General features: G+C 34.8%; 1 protein-coding gene across 1 annotated transcript in view; it reads left to right on the top strand.

Annotated features, from left to right (window-relative positions):
* Positions 1–16,584, top strand: part of LOC145678092 (uncharacterized) — a gene marked incomplete in the record, with an annotated part of 443,224 nt that overhangs the window by 345,803 nt on the left and 80,837 nt on the right. Inside the window, 1 exon segment of the mRNA XM_081748227.1 lies at positions 12,314–14,078. Coding sequence (XP_081604353.1) covers positions 12,314–14,078 — 1,765 coding nt within the window.

The following is a 16,584-nucleotide window of genomic DNA, read 5'->3' as shown; positions in this document are numbered from 1 at the left end:
CGAGAGTGTCGTTAGTTATCTGAGTGACCCAGAAAACTATGAATTCGACACTAATATCGGCCGTTTGCGACTACTCTTATTATGTACTCATCTCCCCTTAAGTGTGCAACAAGTGTCTTACTCTCACTGAAAGGTTAACTTGGACTTAAAGGGCAATCAGCTCATAGACCCCGAAAACTATAGATTTGACACTAATATCGGTCGTTTTCAATCATTTTTTTTTATATATAAATGATAAAGATTGATGGAATGAAGGGTAACGAATTTAGTATGGTTTATGTCTGTGTGTATGTGTAACAATTGTATTTTTGAGTGTTCGCTGTACTCAAATGATAGTTGGCAGGTAGTCATGTAGTCTGAGGCGTTAGGCTGACATTCACATGAGTTGTTAGTCGTGGCTTTGAGGGCCACTTAGAGCAAGGATATTTTTAAAGTGTTTGTTTTCCAGTAGTAGATCTATAAAAAGACAACATGAAGGTAAATAAAAATATGTGAAAAGCAAGATCAGCCTTTTAGTAATGACCTAGCGCAAATAAATTCGCAAATTTTTTCTTCTGAAGTAAAAGAAAAGTATCACATTAAAGATATAATACTATTTCCTCCATTTAAATTACACGGAGTTCTAACTATAGTGCGTTTTTCCATGAACTTCTGTTGCTGGTGACAGTTAATTCTGTATTTTTACGTAATAGTTCATATGGATTATATGTTTATTTAAAAATTTACCTCACATAATTTTAGTTAGTCTAATCAATTCATTTTCATATTACAAAGAAACATACAACGAATACCCATAAGCTGTAGGTTCTCTTCTCATAGCCTCATAACTGAAGAAGAAGGTTTTAAACTTCAAACAAACAAGACTATTATCTTGGATGATGATCTTTGAATTTTGTTACACAGTGTTTATGTGAAGCCTAATGTTTGGAATATTGGTCTTGCTTTGGATTTGTGGTGCGTGTACATAATTTTTGGTATTTGCATGGCATGTTGTGGCAAGTGCAGAATTATACTTGCATTAAGAAATAGTGAGTGAACACCAGTCTGGAAAGCTAGCAATAACGGCAATGGAAATTGATGTGCTGACCTCTTATTACTTAAGTAAAAGTCGTCAGCCTAGTCATAGTTATTCGCAGGCTTTAATGCCATAGAGTTTAGTTTAATCCAGGCATATCATATGTGCCAGAAAGGATAATTGCGGAACTACTTCACAGAAGCTAGAAAAAATGCCTGTATTGGTTATCGTATAAATTCAAGCAAAAAGAAAAAAGTCTTATTTATCACGATTTAAATGTTTTACTTATTTAAAAAAACAAGTTTTTCCTAGTTATTAGATCATGCATCATTTTTTCCCCTTTAGAAAATTATGGCAAAAGAAAATGTGAAAGTTATGCAAGTAAATATAATAGTTGTGGTCGTTTTACCAGATATACTTTCATAACTTAACCTTTCTTAGCAGAATAGAGAACAAAACATATTTTGACATTTTGAATATATTTTAGTATAGCATGTATTCTTTACTGTGAAAAGCAAAATGTTGGAGGAAAAAAAAATGTAAAAGTTAAATTTTTCGCAATACTAACTGTGGCGAAATGGTTTATTGTTCAGTTTTATTTAAAATTTGCTGTGCGTATTATTTAAACATTCTAGAAGATAAACAGTTTTGTTAATCCCCTTTGTTTCCATCACATATACTTGAATAACTTTTACATTTAAATGATTATCCATTTTCGTAAAAATAAATAAATAAATAAATAAAAAGCAATTATTTTTCAACTTGAACAAAAGATAATTTTATTTTGTTAATTGTTTCCTTTTTTAGTCAAGTGTTGCATTATTAATTTGAACGACTCTCAAGGCTAGATGTAAACCATACTGTTGGTGTGGTATCGTTATTCATTATCTGAATCTTTATCTTTGTTCTTTATATATATATCGGTGGATTGGAAGTTAATTAACACGTAAGGTAAGCAGGAAATTAACGGTATGATTGAAATCTAAAAATTACTGAAGCAGAAAATTCATGATTACATTGGTAGAAAATTATTGCGTGGAGAATTGTAGTACAAAACCTTTACGGGAAAGTACATAATTTTCTTGGTTTTAAGTTGCGTGCAAGTCAGTCATTTTATAGGGTTTACTACAAAGACACCATTGGTTTTATCATTCCTGTTGTGAGTGTTCATTGGAGTATTATGTGAGGTAAGTCCTGTCGCTACATCTTGTAAGTTATAACTAAGGGTAAAAATTTCATTTCACAAACTACTTTTATCATACTGATCATAGTTTTATGTTTTTACTCTAATATATAGCATAGTATTCTTGTACTATATAAAGAACTCGTGAAGAAAAATCTGGACAGACTTGAAAAGAAGCCAAATGTTCTTAATAGAAAGTTTTTTTTTGAATATCATATCATGTCTAAAATATCGTAATAATTACTATAGGAATGCACCGTTTAGAAGTAACGGGAAATATCGTTAGAATGAATCTCTTTGCTTAAGTTAGTCAATTAAAATAAATGTTCTGTTATCTCGAAGGACTTTCTAATGTCCTCAAATATGTCGTGTGTAGTATTGTACTCTACGGAGCAGAACGTAGGCAGTAATAAAAATCAGTAAGAAGAATGAGAGCACCTGAAATGTGAATATAGTGAAGAATTTACAAAATCAGCTTGAAACTTTGTGAAACAAAATCCCAATGAGAAAGTGTTAACAAAAGTTGGGGAAGAAAGAGAAGAATAGTATTCGAGATAGTTGAAAAGAGGAGAAACTAGTTAGTTGTTTCGGAAATTGATCTTAAAGAATCAGTTGTGCAATTCAAGTGTTTTGCATTGTTGATGATGACATAAAGATTCTGTGCTCTGGTGTGTTAATTCGTACAATTTTATTGCTTTTTTTTTTTTTTTTTTTTTTAGATTTACCATATGTCATTGTATTACCTGATTTTCACCTATCTGTCTGTTATTGTTCTGTGACAAATAACATGTTTAATATCAGTAATACTGTTGTTGGAGCGGGAGATCCTCCTCTCACTAACTTCAACCCCAAACTAAAGAAGTAAGTCCTCCAACGAAACACATAATATGCTCTATAAAAAGTTTAATTAAATGTTCACTGAAAATATAGTATATAAAACTGAGGAGAAGAATGGAAATTCTCAGAACAAATTACGCCACATTCAACCAAAATAGTTAAAAAAAAATCATAGATCATTTTTAAATATATTGGAGGGAGAGTTAATTTTATATTCATATTGACTGACTTCAACATTATGCAGTAAGGATATGTGAAAACCTCAATAAACACAATTGTATCAAACTTGAATAATATTTACGAATGTTATCGTCGAACATATATATTTTTTAAGCCCGAGGGAGGTGAGATAAGTTCACTCTGTCGTTCTCCAAAAACAGATTGATTTTAAATCCAAGTAGTGGGAATGATTTGTGAAGCCTCAAGAAAATCCCACAAAAATTAATAGTTTTACGAAATATATCGTGGATCATAGTCTTTTAATCGGGGAATTGGTAATCCATCTCACATGACTAAATTCACCTCTCATTCTTGACCCATTTTTATTTAATCTCAAGAACTGGGGATTACTGAAAAGAAGCAAAGAAAATGAACTAATATTGTATCAAAGCCGAATGAATTACACAAAAGTTATAGTGAAACTCTATTTGTTCAAACTTACAACATGGGATAGATCTTACCTCCTTAATCTTGATGGATTGCAACTCCAAACAATGATATTATTTCTGCAAAGTGAAGGAATGTGCATACCAAGTTCATTAAAATCGGATAGGTTTCATGAGAGTTATCGTGGGACAGAAACACAAAAGCCGAATAGTAGAAGCTTCACTACGCTCGCTTCAATTATTATTTTTTTTAAACTTTTACTACGATTGTTATCCATTTCATACATAATTTCTCTTTTCATTTGTAACGTCCCAAGGCTATATGAGAATGGACTTACAGTTTAACATGAGGTTCCAACCACATATATTTCCCCCGGGAATCGAAATTGGCTTTCCTGACAATAGCTACTCTTAAATGAATCTTCCCATTCTTTGACATAATAAGTTGTAACCACGATTTTTTTTTTGTTTTCCTTTTTAGTGGACTGAGAATCACTCATTTAAACGGTTGCCTATTCTGATCATATTTTATCCACCTATCGACCAATTTTAACGTTCTTATGATTCTTTTAGGTGACAAAAATATTGCTCTTAAAACTACCAAATTCTATTAAGGTTTTCTCGTGAAAGTTTTTTTACGAATATATTAAATTTTTCCATTAATTGTCTGTTACTCATAGAATAGGTTTTACAATATTTTCACCCAACATGAAGATATTTAGTGAATTGTTAGCTTCTTATTCCCAGCTTTTGTTTCTCTTTTTATTGTTTAATCGTGTCTCTTTCTCGTTTAAAATATGATATGGCACCCGCCCGCAATGACCTTCCTAAACTTTCTCGCCTTTTCTCCTGATTTGTTATTTCCCCTCCAAGGTTGATTTTTGAATAATCCTCGACCCTTCGAAAGTTGGCATCTATATATACTGTACCTTCTCTTCTTCTTTACATGAGATTATATATATTTTTATACAAATGGAAAATTTTCCTTTGCTTAAAACTCTCCTACATAAACATCAAGGTCAACATGATGAATGAAAGGGAAAAAAGGCTTTGGCTCATTTAATTAAACTACTTAATAAGAAGTATAGTCTAATTAGAGGAAAGTGTTTTGTCATGTAAAAGTATTAGAACCACTGTGTGTTTGTGGAGCACACAAGGAAGTAGGAAATTTGCTACTTACACGTGTCAAATGGATAGGATTACTGTTTTACGTGCAGAAGACGCAATTTCGATTTCTAATTAAAGCTCATGTTGGTTGTTTGAATCCCGTACTAAGCTGTAGGCCCACGTCTGATATAGCCACAGTGTTCAAAAGAAATGTTAAACTTCAAAATAACAATATCATTTTATTTGTTATAAATATAGATGTGAATTTGTTGTATTAGTTTTGAGGTTAACTTCTTTTTTAGCACCAAGGCTTTATGCAACATGGGCCTATAGCTTAATCTGGGTTCTAGTTGTTTGGCACCAAGATTACATGAAATGTGGACCTACAGTTTAAGGTGGAATCCGAATCGCCGAAATGAGTTCAAATTTTACAACCGAGAATTGTGCCCGGACTCTCGTGCACTGAAGTCGCGCACTGTGGATCAGCGGAAAGGGCATCTTGGTACGTATTTGGGCCACATAACTTCCCGTCAGGAATAGAACCTCAAAGGCGGGACCACGGTGGATCAGTGACAAAACGTTCACCTCTGGTGTATGCGGTCCTTGGTTCGATCCCAGCTCCCGCCAAGTAACCTTTGTGGTGGACAAACACCGTATACGTGGGTTTTCTCGGGGTCCTCCCGTTTCCTCCCACTTTCTTCATTCATTTCTCATCATCACTATCTCCTTTAACCTAGCCGGCATTATCGTGGGATGTAAAACTTCAAAGATTTCATTTCGTTTCATTTCGAACTCTAAACGCACGTATGCTAACCATATAGTCAAGAGGAAGCTATGCAAAATGTAGTTTGCTTACTCACGGGAATAAACATAGGCTAAGGGTGTTCAGAAAAAAAAAAAACTAAAAGTTTCACATATGTATGGAACTAAAGATTGAATGAACGGGAGGGTAATGTTACACTATGTGAAACTTTTGTAAAATGTAGATTTCACCGGATGTATTGCCTGCAATTAGTTTGAGACATATAAGATGGGCGGGGCATGCGGTTCCTATGGAGTGCATAGATCGTTGTTGAAAATTCGGCAGGGAAATACTTTTCGTAGGCCAAAAAGGAAATGGAATAGAAAATAAGGCAAGATCTGAGGAAGCGGAACAACAATCATCCTGACTCGGTTAGATCAGGTCAGAATGATATCCAGTGCTAAGTTTTTATTTCTCCAACACTAAACCTGTGGCTTTTAAGCCAGGGCATTCGTGATTTAACATTACATTGGTCACTTTATACTATTGATCAATTTCAAGGAATTGCTGATTCGCAACAAAGCAACCAAAAATTTTCAATTTCACCACATTACCATAAGTATATGATTCTGAGCTTTCTTCATCTTATGAAAATCATTTCTGACATGCTATATTTCTTCAGAGTTGGTTTTGTGCTTCCGGTGCAGTTCGGTTTTCTCTTTTTTTCTTTAGGAAAGCAGGAGTAGCATATAAATATAACATTATCTATAATGTCTTAGTATCTACGTTGCTCCCATCTGTATATATATATGGAATCAAAAATATGTTTTCTGTGTCTTGAACTTACTATCCGTAAACTTAAATTGCTGTTAATCATATTTTTGAATGTTAACTTGATACTGATATAGGCATTATCTAATCTAGAAAAAGCACGGATATCCTTATACATATATACATACATTTTTGTTTTTCAAAAACTAAAACGGGAAAATATAATTTTAAGAAACCCAGTCAGTTACCAGAGTCAGTAGTGTGTGTTTCGCGCAAATATAGTGGCTAAGAGAAATTTAGTTCGATTCTGGCACCACTCATTTCGAATTTGTAATATATTCTGTTTTCAATTTTTTACACCGATTTTTTTTTATGACTTTCATTTGGCTCAAAAGATATGATGAATTACACTTCGTGATATGAATGGCGTAAAGATAACACAAACACCTATGCTCTGAGTGAAATTCGAACCCACGACAGACAAGTTTTGCAATCGTCTGTGTGCTTAGACCGTGATACTACTAATTGGTTTATATATAAAATTTAAATAAGCGTGGTTTTTCCTTACCTGGAAAGAAACAAAGTGCTAACAAATAAATTAGCTGACGTTAGTAAATAAAAGTATAGAATAACGCTAAATTTTTATGGTTCTGGTTCTAATTTTTTCTCAATATATAAAATTAGGAATATGTGTATATTCTCGACATAAATATATCACCTTAATCATGCAAACCATCTTTCTTTGTAAAATATTGTACTTACTTCCTCTCCATTGATACGTTAGTCTTGATGATTAAAGCATATGTGTACTGCTTAGAATGTCAATATTTAATTAAAAAGTGATAGAGGTATATATTAATGCATTTTAGTGAAACATTAGTAAACTATAAGCTTTGCATTTGCACCTTTTTCTTTCCTTGTTTAGACTTCGATCATTTTTGAGTATCTTTAAACTTTGATCCGAGGCCTATGTCAAGCAAAATCAAACCCGGATCTCTCGTATCAAAGCCTTGAATACGAGCAATGAATCATTATGAACATTTTCGACATATAAATGTAACGCAGTACTAATAAATTTCTACATCGTAACTGAACATCTTTTTTATAAATCATTTCAGCCATTAATATGGGGAATAATAACAAGACATTTTTTATACAAGACATTAAAGTATTTAGATATACTTCTTTTCTTTCTAAGTTCTCTTTTGAGCACCGAAGCTTACCGTGAGATTCGTATCTCATTTGCTTACACTAGGAATTACATCCGGATCCACACACTCTGAAAATAAATATCTGTTCCATTAGGGTACTTTGATCTGCTTTCCTTTTTAGTTTGTACTACTAGCTATGTACTAAGAAAACATACAAAGGAAAAAAAAACTAAATTCCAGATTCCGCCACCTTGATTTTCAGTTGAAAATTCTCAATCACAATAACAAAATAAAGAATGTAACTTAAACTTTTTTACATAATTATAAAGCTGAATTTATTCATTTCTTATAAAGCTTAAATACATGGTTACGAACCTCAACATACACATAACTTGAAGTAATAATGCGAAATTTTCGTATAATTAATTTGAACATGCGAATGGTTATTTCCATATGAAAACTTTTGAAGTCTTATGTTTTGTAAGGAGTGGTGGATAGCATTGCTGGAAAAGGCAAGGCAACAGACTCTTGTTGACCTTTAGCAAAAGAAAGAGTAAATTAAAAACATCGGAGGTGGAAATAAGGTGTATTAACGTCAGAAAACTCAGTGACCATGTGACTTCATAATTTCACTTTGTCATTGAAAATATTTTTCAAGTAAATTATTTAAATGTGACATCTACGCCGCAGCAAGCAAAAAGGGACAAGATCTACTAATATAGTAGCGACCAGAATATAATAGTAAAAACGCATTATTTTAACAATAGATCAAAAAACATATGATAGAAGACATTACAAGGCTCTTGCATAAGAGACTGCTTGAATTAATATTCTTTCATTGGCTACTCTGTTTATTTCTTAGAAGTTGATTATTATTTTGTATTTTCTCCTATTGGTCAAACTTTTATAGTCAGTGGTATTTTGCTTACCACCACTAAAGTCTTAAGTGACTGATTTCTAAACATGTCATGTATTCATGTAAATAAGTACACAATCGTGTGTCTCCTGATTATACCTAAGTTCTTTTATAGTCCTTTTGCAATATTAGATGATCTAACATAAAACATTATTATTATTATTATTATTATTATTATTATTATTATTATTATTATTATTATTATTATTATTATTATTATTATTATTATAAACTTAGAGCTACGATCCCCTGACTTCTTGGTCAGTAAGATCATTTAGAAGTGGTCAGTCCCTGGGGTTACACACATTATGTAGGTTTTAATTAATTGAGAAGAGGATATAAAAGATAAAAGAAGATACCTAGGTATATAAAAATTTCCATTCTAGGCTGAAAGATAAACATCACATTTAGTGTTGTAAAAAATATAATTTATCATTTCATTTTTATGACATGTGTAAAATATATATTTTTAAAATCACATTTTATTTCATGGGGGCCACAGAGAATTAACAGTCGCTACAAAGGGCCCACGACATCAGAAAGATTGGGGAACCCTGCCATAAACATGATTTTATATATTACATATATTTTTTCTTATTTGGAAAACTTTTGTTCCCTACTTTGTTGCAGTTTGTTGTTGGTTGATAGATATTAAGTATTAGAAGTTAATGTCTCTTTCAGTACCGAGACTGCATGAGACATGGATGACGTACACCTTCACATGGTACCCGAACCACATGAACTCCCACTGGGAACCCGGGTCTCGTGAGCCAAAGAGGTTTTTACTAATCATACAGAGCCACAGAGGAGCTTCTTGGTTAAAATTAAACAAGTTGGTCATAACAATGTCTTTCTGTTCCTGAGTTTGTGAATCAGATATGATGAATAAGGTTAAACATACCGTTAATTGGAAAATCCAGTTTTTGCACATTTATTTCCTTTCTCAATAAAATTCCCCAATCCAAAATGCAGTTAGCAATAGAAAAGAAGAGGAAATACCCGGTACTAGATTCACTAAATATAGATAAGATAAAAATTAAGAGTTACTTTAAAGGAAAATTCTTTTGTAAAAAGCAAGACTGTATGATAGCTCTTGATTGTATGTTCAATATCACATATTTAATGGACGTGGAATCAAACACTTTATTTTCATTGGTTGGAATTTAACGTTCTTTTGCAGCACTGAGGCTGTATGACACGTAGATCTACAGTTAGAATCACCGGAAATGTATTTAAATTTCAAGGTTTCCCAATCGGGAATCGAACCTGAGACTCCCTGTACTAACAGCGCGCATACTAGCTACTAGACCAGCAAGAAGTACAATTTCTCTTCGTATATATTGCTAACTGCGCATAAAATCGAAGCAAGCATACGTAAGGAAATTATAATGATTTATATTAAACCCGGCATAAAAATGGTCAATTGAAATATGTAGTTTACAGTAATCTAAGGGCCGCTATAGCTCACTGGTGGAGCGTTCACCTCTGACCCCTGGCGTCCGTGATTAGATCCAAGCTTGCGCCAAGTGAGTTTTGTAGTGGACAAAAAACACCTGTGTGTGTGCAGTTTTCTCGGGATTGTCTTGTTGCCTCCCACTGTCTTCATTCCACCAGTTCATTCATTTTCATCATCATCGTGTCCTTTAGCCTACACGGCAAAACCATTGGACGTAAAACTGAAAAATTTCATTTCAGACATCCTTACACTTACATGTTTCCAGTAGTTCAAATTCATCAATTTGATCCAGAGTTAAAAAAAAAATGAAAGCATCTTCCCGTCTTCTCAAGGTACCATAGTGCATATATTCTGTCTTCGCTACTTTTCTTACCTAGATGACGAAACTTCACAACCTTCTATATGTCATAAAAACAAAAGACAAATAAAAAATCGTGTAATTATTGGGTCTTTAGAAAGATTAAAGTAGTAAACTTCTGTTTCCATTCTTCTCAAAACTTCTTCAGAAATACGTAGTTCGATCAGACATTGACATTCAAGTTTTCGTGTGTATATATATTACACACAAATTATATCATGTGACAGAATATTTCAATAATTATTTTTCAAAGAACAGAAACTTTAAATAAAGGACATGGCCCGATTAGCTCTTTCTAGGAACGTCCGTCATCCTGAAATATACTGGCATTCTTTAATAAAAACTCAACACTCTGTTCCACCGTCTTCCTATTCCAAAACATGGAGGCAACGGTGATAATCACTCATAACAGAATATTTTATGGTGAAAAATTACCAACTGTATTAATTATCAGTGAAATTTCAAAGAAGGATTGACAAACTTGATGTCACGACATCGTTGTAGTTTATTGATATACTCTACATTAATACAATAAATACAGATGATATGAAAATAATAATAAATCACATTTAAATAACGATAAATAATATGTAATAATAACAGTAAATCATTGTACATTTTATTATCAATCTTAGTCATTATACTCAGATTGTAATTTTAGAATTATGTTATGATAGTATATTTTCCAGTTATCGGATATACTTTTATTAACAAGTGTAGTATGCGAATAGTTGTTATATTATTGCATTGTGGTAGGGGGGTGTAGAGTTTTCTTAAATTTACAAAAGTGCTTGCAGTTAGTGTTTGATTTAATGATTGAAGAAAATACGTAATAATATAACCAAAATAAGAAAACACTAAACTATAAAATATGTACTATATTGACTAACGAATCTATAGACCCTATACTGCAAAAGTTGATCTCCAACCTATCGATTCGAGTATACTTACCTAGTTTATTGAATCTGTGCTTCTTGTTTGATTAAATGTATACAATAAGTATTGCCTCTGTCTCAATTTCTTACCTTCTGAAATTAGTTTCAGTAAAGTAGATCTTGAAAGAATGTGTTCATTTAATTAACTCATTAGGGGGCTCAATGGCGGAGGCGCAGATGCTAGAGGCACGTTCTATGATATTTCTGCAGTAAATCAAAACACTGTACTTGTACATTACTCTTTTGGTCTGTTGAATCAAAACTGTGCGCTCCCTTACACTTTAAAATCCCACTAAACGTTTCAATATTTATTTACACCTCTCATCGTATCTTGATTAGAGATAAGAGGAACAGATGTTATGTTTCCATACCAAAGACTAGGACGCTAGCCATTTATGGGCAGTATAGTACAGTGGTAGGGTGCTCACCTCTTTTGCTAGGGATCTCTAATTCGATACCAGGTAAGTTTGTGGTGACAACATCATGTCCGTGTATTTTCTCACTTTCTCTCATTTCCCCCAACATTTCCATGCTACCAATTATTTCATAATCATTTCAGTTTCATTAATCGTGAGTCTCCCTTGTCATAAAAGGCATAATCGTGGAATGTAGAATTAGAAATTTCATTTTTCCTAGCCATATAATCGTGCGCGAAATCATTGATTTATTCAGCCAAAGCCTGTATATCATGATCCAAAGTGAGCAAGAAGAACGATTGAGTTTAGCCTATATTATATTAAAATAATAAGAAGATATATTACTAAACCTATTTGGTTGAAATTTACATACTAAACGTTAGGATGTATACATTTATGGTGTATCCCTGATTCTAAAAGTACTACCGCGTTAACAAGGAATTCAACTAGGTCTACACGATTAATAATTAGGGATGAACCATGATGCTTCCTATTGTGTTTCTAGTTAATGAAGTACAGTATTCAACGTATTTGCTCAATAAATATCATCAGTCGCGATATGCTATTAAGTTACATAAATACCAGGACTAAGTGCAAAGTGTTATACAATTTATGTCAATAACTGTGTATTTTGTTATTTTGAGTTATGTGATATTTGCATGGGTATGTAAAATGCAAATATATATTTAGCATACCTATTTCGTTAGTTACATACAGATCCTAGTAGGCAATGCACTGATGCTTTCAACATATCTAAATTATGTAACTGACATTTCTCTTTTTTTTTTTTTCTAATTTTCTTCTCGTGTTGGTCTTTCCAGAGTCAATCCTATTTTTGAAGATGATGATGATGACCTAAGAGCAGAGGCAGACGCGGACAGCAGATCACAGGTCCCGGAATCTCCGGGGAAGTCTGCAAGTTCCGGCTATGAGAGCAATCCAACAACGGACAGGAACTCACTGTGCAGTGACAGCGGCACGCCCCCTTCTCCAAGCCGTCGAATCTTCATTGCCACTGGTGGCGAAACGTATGCGGCCAAGGACGATGGCTGCCGCGGAGACTTCGATGCACGAGTGAGAAAGGATCAGTATTATGTCGACGACGCGAGAACTCACATCGTCACGGCCATCGTGCACAACGAGAGTGCTCATGGTGCCGAAGACAACGAGATCATCAGGAACGTGTTGATCGATGATGCGTTGACAATTGTCGAACAAAACACGGGATATGTAAAAAGTATAGTAGTTTCTGTTCCCAGAAGAAAAAAGTCTTCCACCACTAAGGAGAAAATTTCTGTTGCTCTCACGCCCATTCCAGAGGGACAACTAGCTGTTGAGCGAAAAATAAGAAGTAATTCACACTCAGAAAGCTCAATTCCTTCTCCAGTGTGGCCAAAAGAACTCGAAGGATTGTCAACAGAAAGTAATGTGTCCGTAGTGCAGAAGGACAGTCAATTCGTTCAAAGTATAAATGTGTATCGTGGTACCAAAAACGAACTTGCTGGTGTCGCGGATGATTCAATTTTGAATGATAATCTTCTGTTGTATACTAGTTTTAGTTACGACCCTTCTGAGCATTCGGATCCTTCTGAAGAAGTAACTGTAGACGATAAAGAACTTCCTTCGTATGAACATCCGGAAGACGTTCTCCGGGAATTATCGGCAACTATTTGCCGTAGCAAACCGGTAGCCACAGTAAATCGAGTTCTTCAATCGGAATCGCTTCGTCTTCGCGGAGGGCAGGCCTCTTCAGAAGACGAAATTGAAAGTAGTGCAATAGAAAGTGTTGCAACAACTACTACTGTATCAGTGGCGTCCAGGCGACCGTCAAACAAGCGGTACTTAAGAGGAATAGACGCTGTAAAAGATTTGTGGGAGAAAACCGGTATGAAGATAAATGGACGTAAGTTGTTGGTCGAAAGTAGCAGTAGTAGTAGTGATGATGACGATTCGGTTCGAAATGCAAAATCATTGAATGCCGGGAATGGTGGTGGAAGTTGCAGTAGTAATAGTAGTGCTGGTACTAGTAGTGTGTTTGTGGTGGAAAGATTGAAATCTCAGAGTGAGAAACAACAGACAGTGCGCGATGACAGTGACGTGAATACTGGTGTTAAAGTGATAAACAATAAACTTCATGCGACAAACAACGAGCTCAGAGACAATGTATCCAATGAACGTTTATCGACATCCTCTAGTAGTGGTTTTTCCGATCTGGATCCAAGTCAGAGGACAGATTCGAGACAAACCAGTTCGGACAGTAAAGACGGACACGATACCCCAACAACAACAACAACATCGGACTATGTTGTTGTTGACACAAATTTACTTCCCAATGTCTCCCTTAAAAAACTACAAAATTGTGATATCAACCCAGTTTTTATTCACGAAAATTTTGCCAGTGTTCCTAATAGTGTGAAAAACGCAATGATTTACGGTACGATGTACCGCATGAAAAATGGTGCATATGGAAACCTAATTGGAAACCGTAATTTCAACAGTGCCAATAACAAACAGGATTTATGGGATGTATACAGCAGCGGGACGGAAACTGCTTCGAAAGGAGTTCAGGCGGATAATATGATCGATGTAAGTACATTTTTTGTTTTCATCTTCATTTTTGGAATGCTAAATATCCCTTCTTTTCTAAAATATTTTGTGTATTCATTTATTGGAGGCTAAGTAGTACATGATTCTCTAGTGACAGGTTGCAATTTCCTAGTGGAGATGAAATGTCAATGTTAACTTGTTTCTTTTTTCTTTTCATTTTTTTTTTTAATGTTTATGGATGTTTCCTGTGATTCCTATTATGAGAGGACGTCTGTCTGTTTTAAAGATATATTTGATTACGGAATGGAATTTCCCCCTTCACGATCAATATATAGTTAGCATGTGGTACTAGATTAGATTTTGAGTTTAGCACCCCTTTCAGCAGCGAGGCTGTGAAAGACGTGTACTTACAGCTTAACTGAGATCCGAACTACATGAGCTCCCGCCGGGAATTGAACTCGGGTCTCTCACGCCAAAGGCGCGTGCGCTAACCACTTAGCCATGAGGGAGTTCAACATGTGGTCGTATGATGAAGGGATAGTACATATAAACTATTATAACAAATTAATAATATAGTACACACGAAGCAAATCATTCTAGAATCGGAATCTGGAATATCATACGAAAGTTATAAGTAGTAGGTGCGCCATATTAGATTTTTAGGCTTTCGGTGTCTATGACCATGTTAGCCCGTGAGGTATTAGGTTCCTCGGCAATCACACTATCCGAGAAAAGGGAAGGAAAAAGCAGCCTTTGGACTTGTATGTCAGGTACCATCCCGGCATTTGCCTGGTGCAAGTGGGGGGAAAAACCTCACTCAGGATGGCTGGTCTGAAAAAGCTTTTACAATTTTAGGACCGAGTGTCTCCATCGGAAATAGAAACCTGGGACCGCAGGCACCAAACACGAGAGCGTTAACGACTATGCTACGCGGGGATACCAGTTAGAAAAAGACAAATAACAATATATATACAATTTGCTAGTTAATAGTGTTTTTTTTTTCTTTGCATACTAATCTGTTGCAACCTAATGAAAACTTATCAGTTACTATTTACGACGAACGACAAACATTTTTGCGCCAGAAAAGTGATTTTTTCGATTTTCTCAAAACCTACTCATGAGATTTTACCCTCAAGTACGTCATTTTCTTCAGATCAATATCGTTTATTGATTGATACGTTTCATCTTAGCACCGTGTTATTGTTAAACAAAAATGATCTATAAGAGTTAATCATAATTTCGATATTTATCTCTATAAGGAGGCCCCGTGGCTCAGTGATAAAAAAAAAGCTGGTGCGTGGAGTCCCTGGTTCGATCTCCCGAAAGTAAGTTTGTGGTGGATTTTCTCGGAGTACTCCCGTTTCCTCCCACATTCTCATTCCACCGATTTTTCCATCATCATTCACTTGCCTTAATCATCTATCTCCTTTAACCTAACGGGAATAATCGTGGCACGTTAAACTGAAACATTTCATTTTAGATTTTTTATCTGGATAACTATGATGTGTACTATCGTTTCCTACTATCATAACGAAAAGCTTGTTGACGATGTGCTTCACTATCTGTTTCGTCTTTATAAGTAGCGTGATTATCATACAGCATTAATTTTTTTTAGGTTTACAAACCAATAGGTTTTGCATGTTTTCTCGAAAACTACGCATTCATATTTACGTTCACTTTTGTTACTTTTTACAGCTTAAAAACAATCGGGGCCGCGATGGCTCAGTGGTAGAGCGTTCACTTCTGGTGCATGGGGTCCTTGGTCCGATCCCAGCTTGCCAAGTGAATTTTGTGGTGGACAAACACCGTGTGCATGGGTTTTCTCGGTGTTCTCCGGTTCCTTCCATTTTTCTCATTCCACCATTTCATTCATTTCTAATCACCACCTTCACCTGTAGCCCAGCTGTGACAATCGTGAAACATAAAACTTAAAGATTTCATTTCATTTTTTAAAAGAGATCTATCGATTGGTATGTATCTCATCTCGGGGAGCACTGTGACTCAGTGGTTGAGCACTTACCTCTAGTCCCTCGTACGATCCCCGGCCAAGTAAGTTTGTGGTGGACAACATCCTATCCTTGAGTTTTCTTATGGTGCTCCCGTTTTCTCTCACAATCCCATTCCACCAATCCCTTCCATCATCATTCACTTGCTTTATCATCGTCTCCCTTAGACTAATAGACATAATAATGGATCTTTAAACTGAAAGAAAGATGTATCTCATCTTTGGACATAATTTTCGTTGAATGCTAATTAATATTCTGCAGTTTCTATGGCTGTTTTCTTGTCATACCAAGTGAATAAGGGAAAAGTAACAGCATTAAGCATATGGCATATACAATAAATGTTGCGGCAAAGTCAAACAAGTAGTTTTGTATAGTAGAATTCTGTGCTATTGCAGTGCTATGGCTGGCTGGATGACTTTTTTTTTTAATTCCGTGTTATGTGGTGAACACATCATTGTTATTTTCGACTTTCTAAACCCAAGTTCGCTGTCTCTGAATTCAAGTGGTTTCTAAATTGATTTCCATTATGGGTCAACACA

The sequence above is a fragment of the Thermobia domestica genome, chromosome 2 (genome assembly GCF_964235325.1).
Source record: "Thermobia domestica chromosome 2, izTheDome1.hap1.1, whole genome shotgun sequence".
NCBI lineage: Eukaryota > Metazoa > Arthropoda > Insecta > Zygentoma > Lepismatidae > Thermobia > Thermobia domestica.
This window is presented reverse-complemented; position numbering and strand designations above follow the sequence as displayed.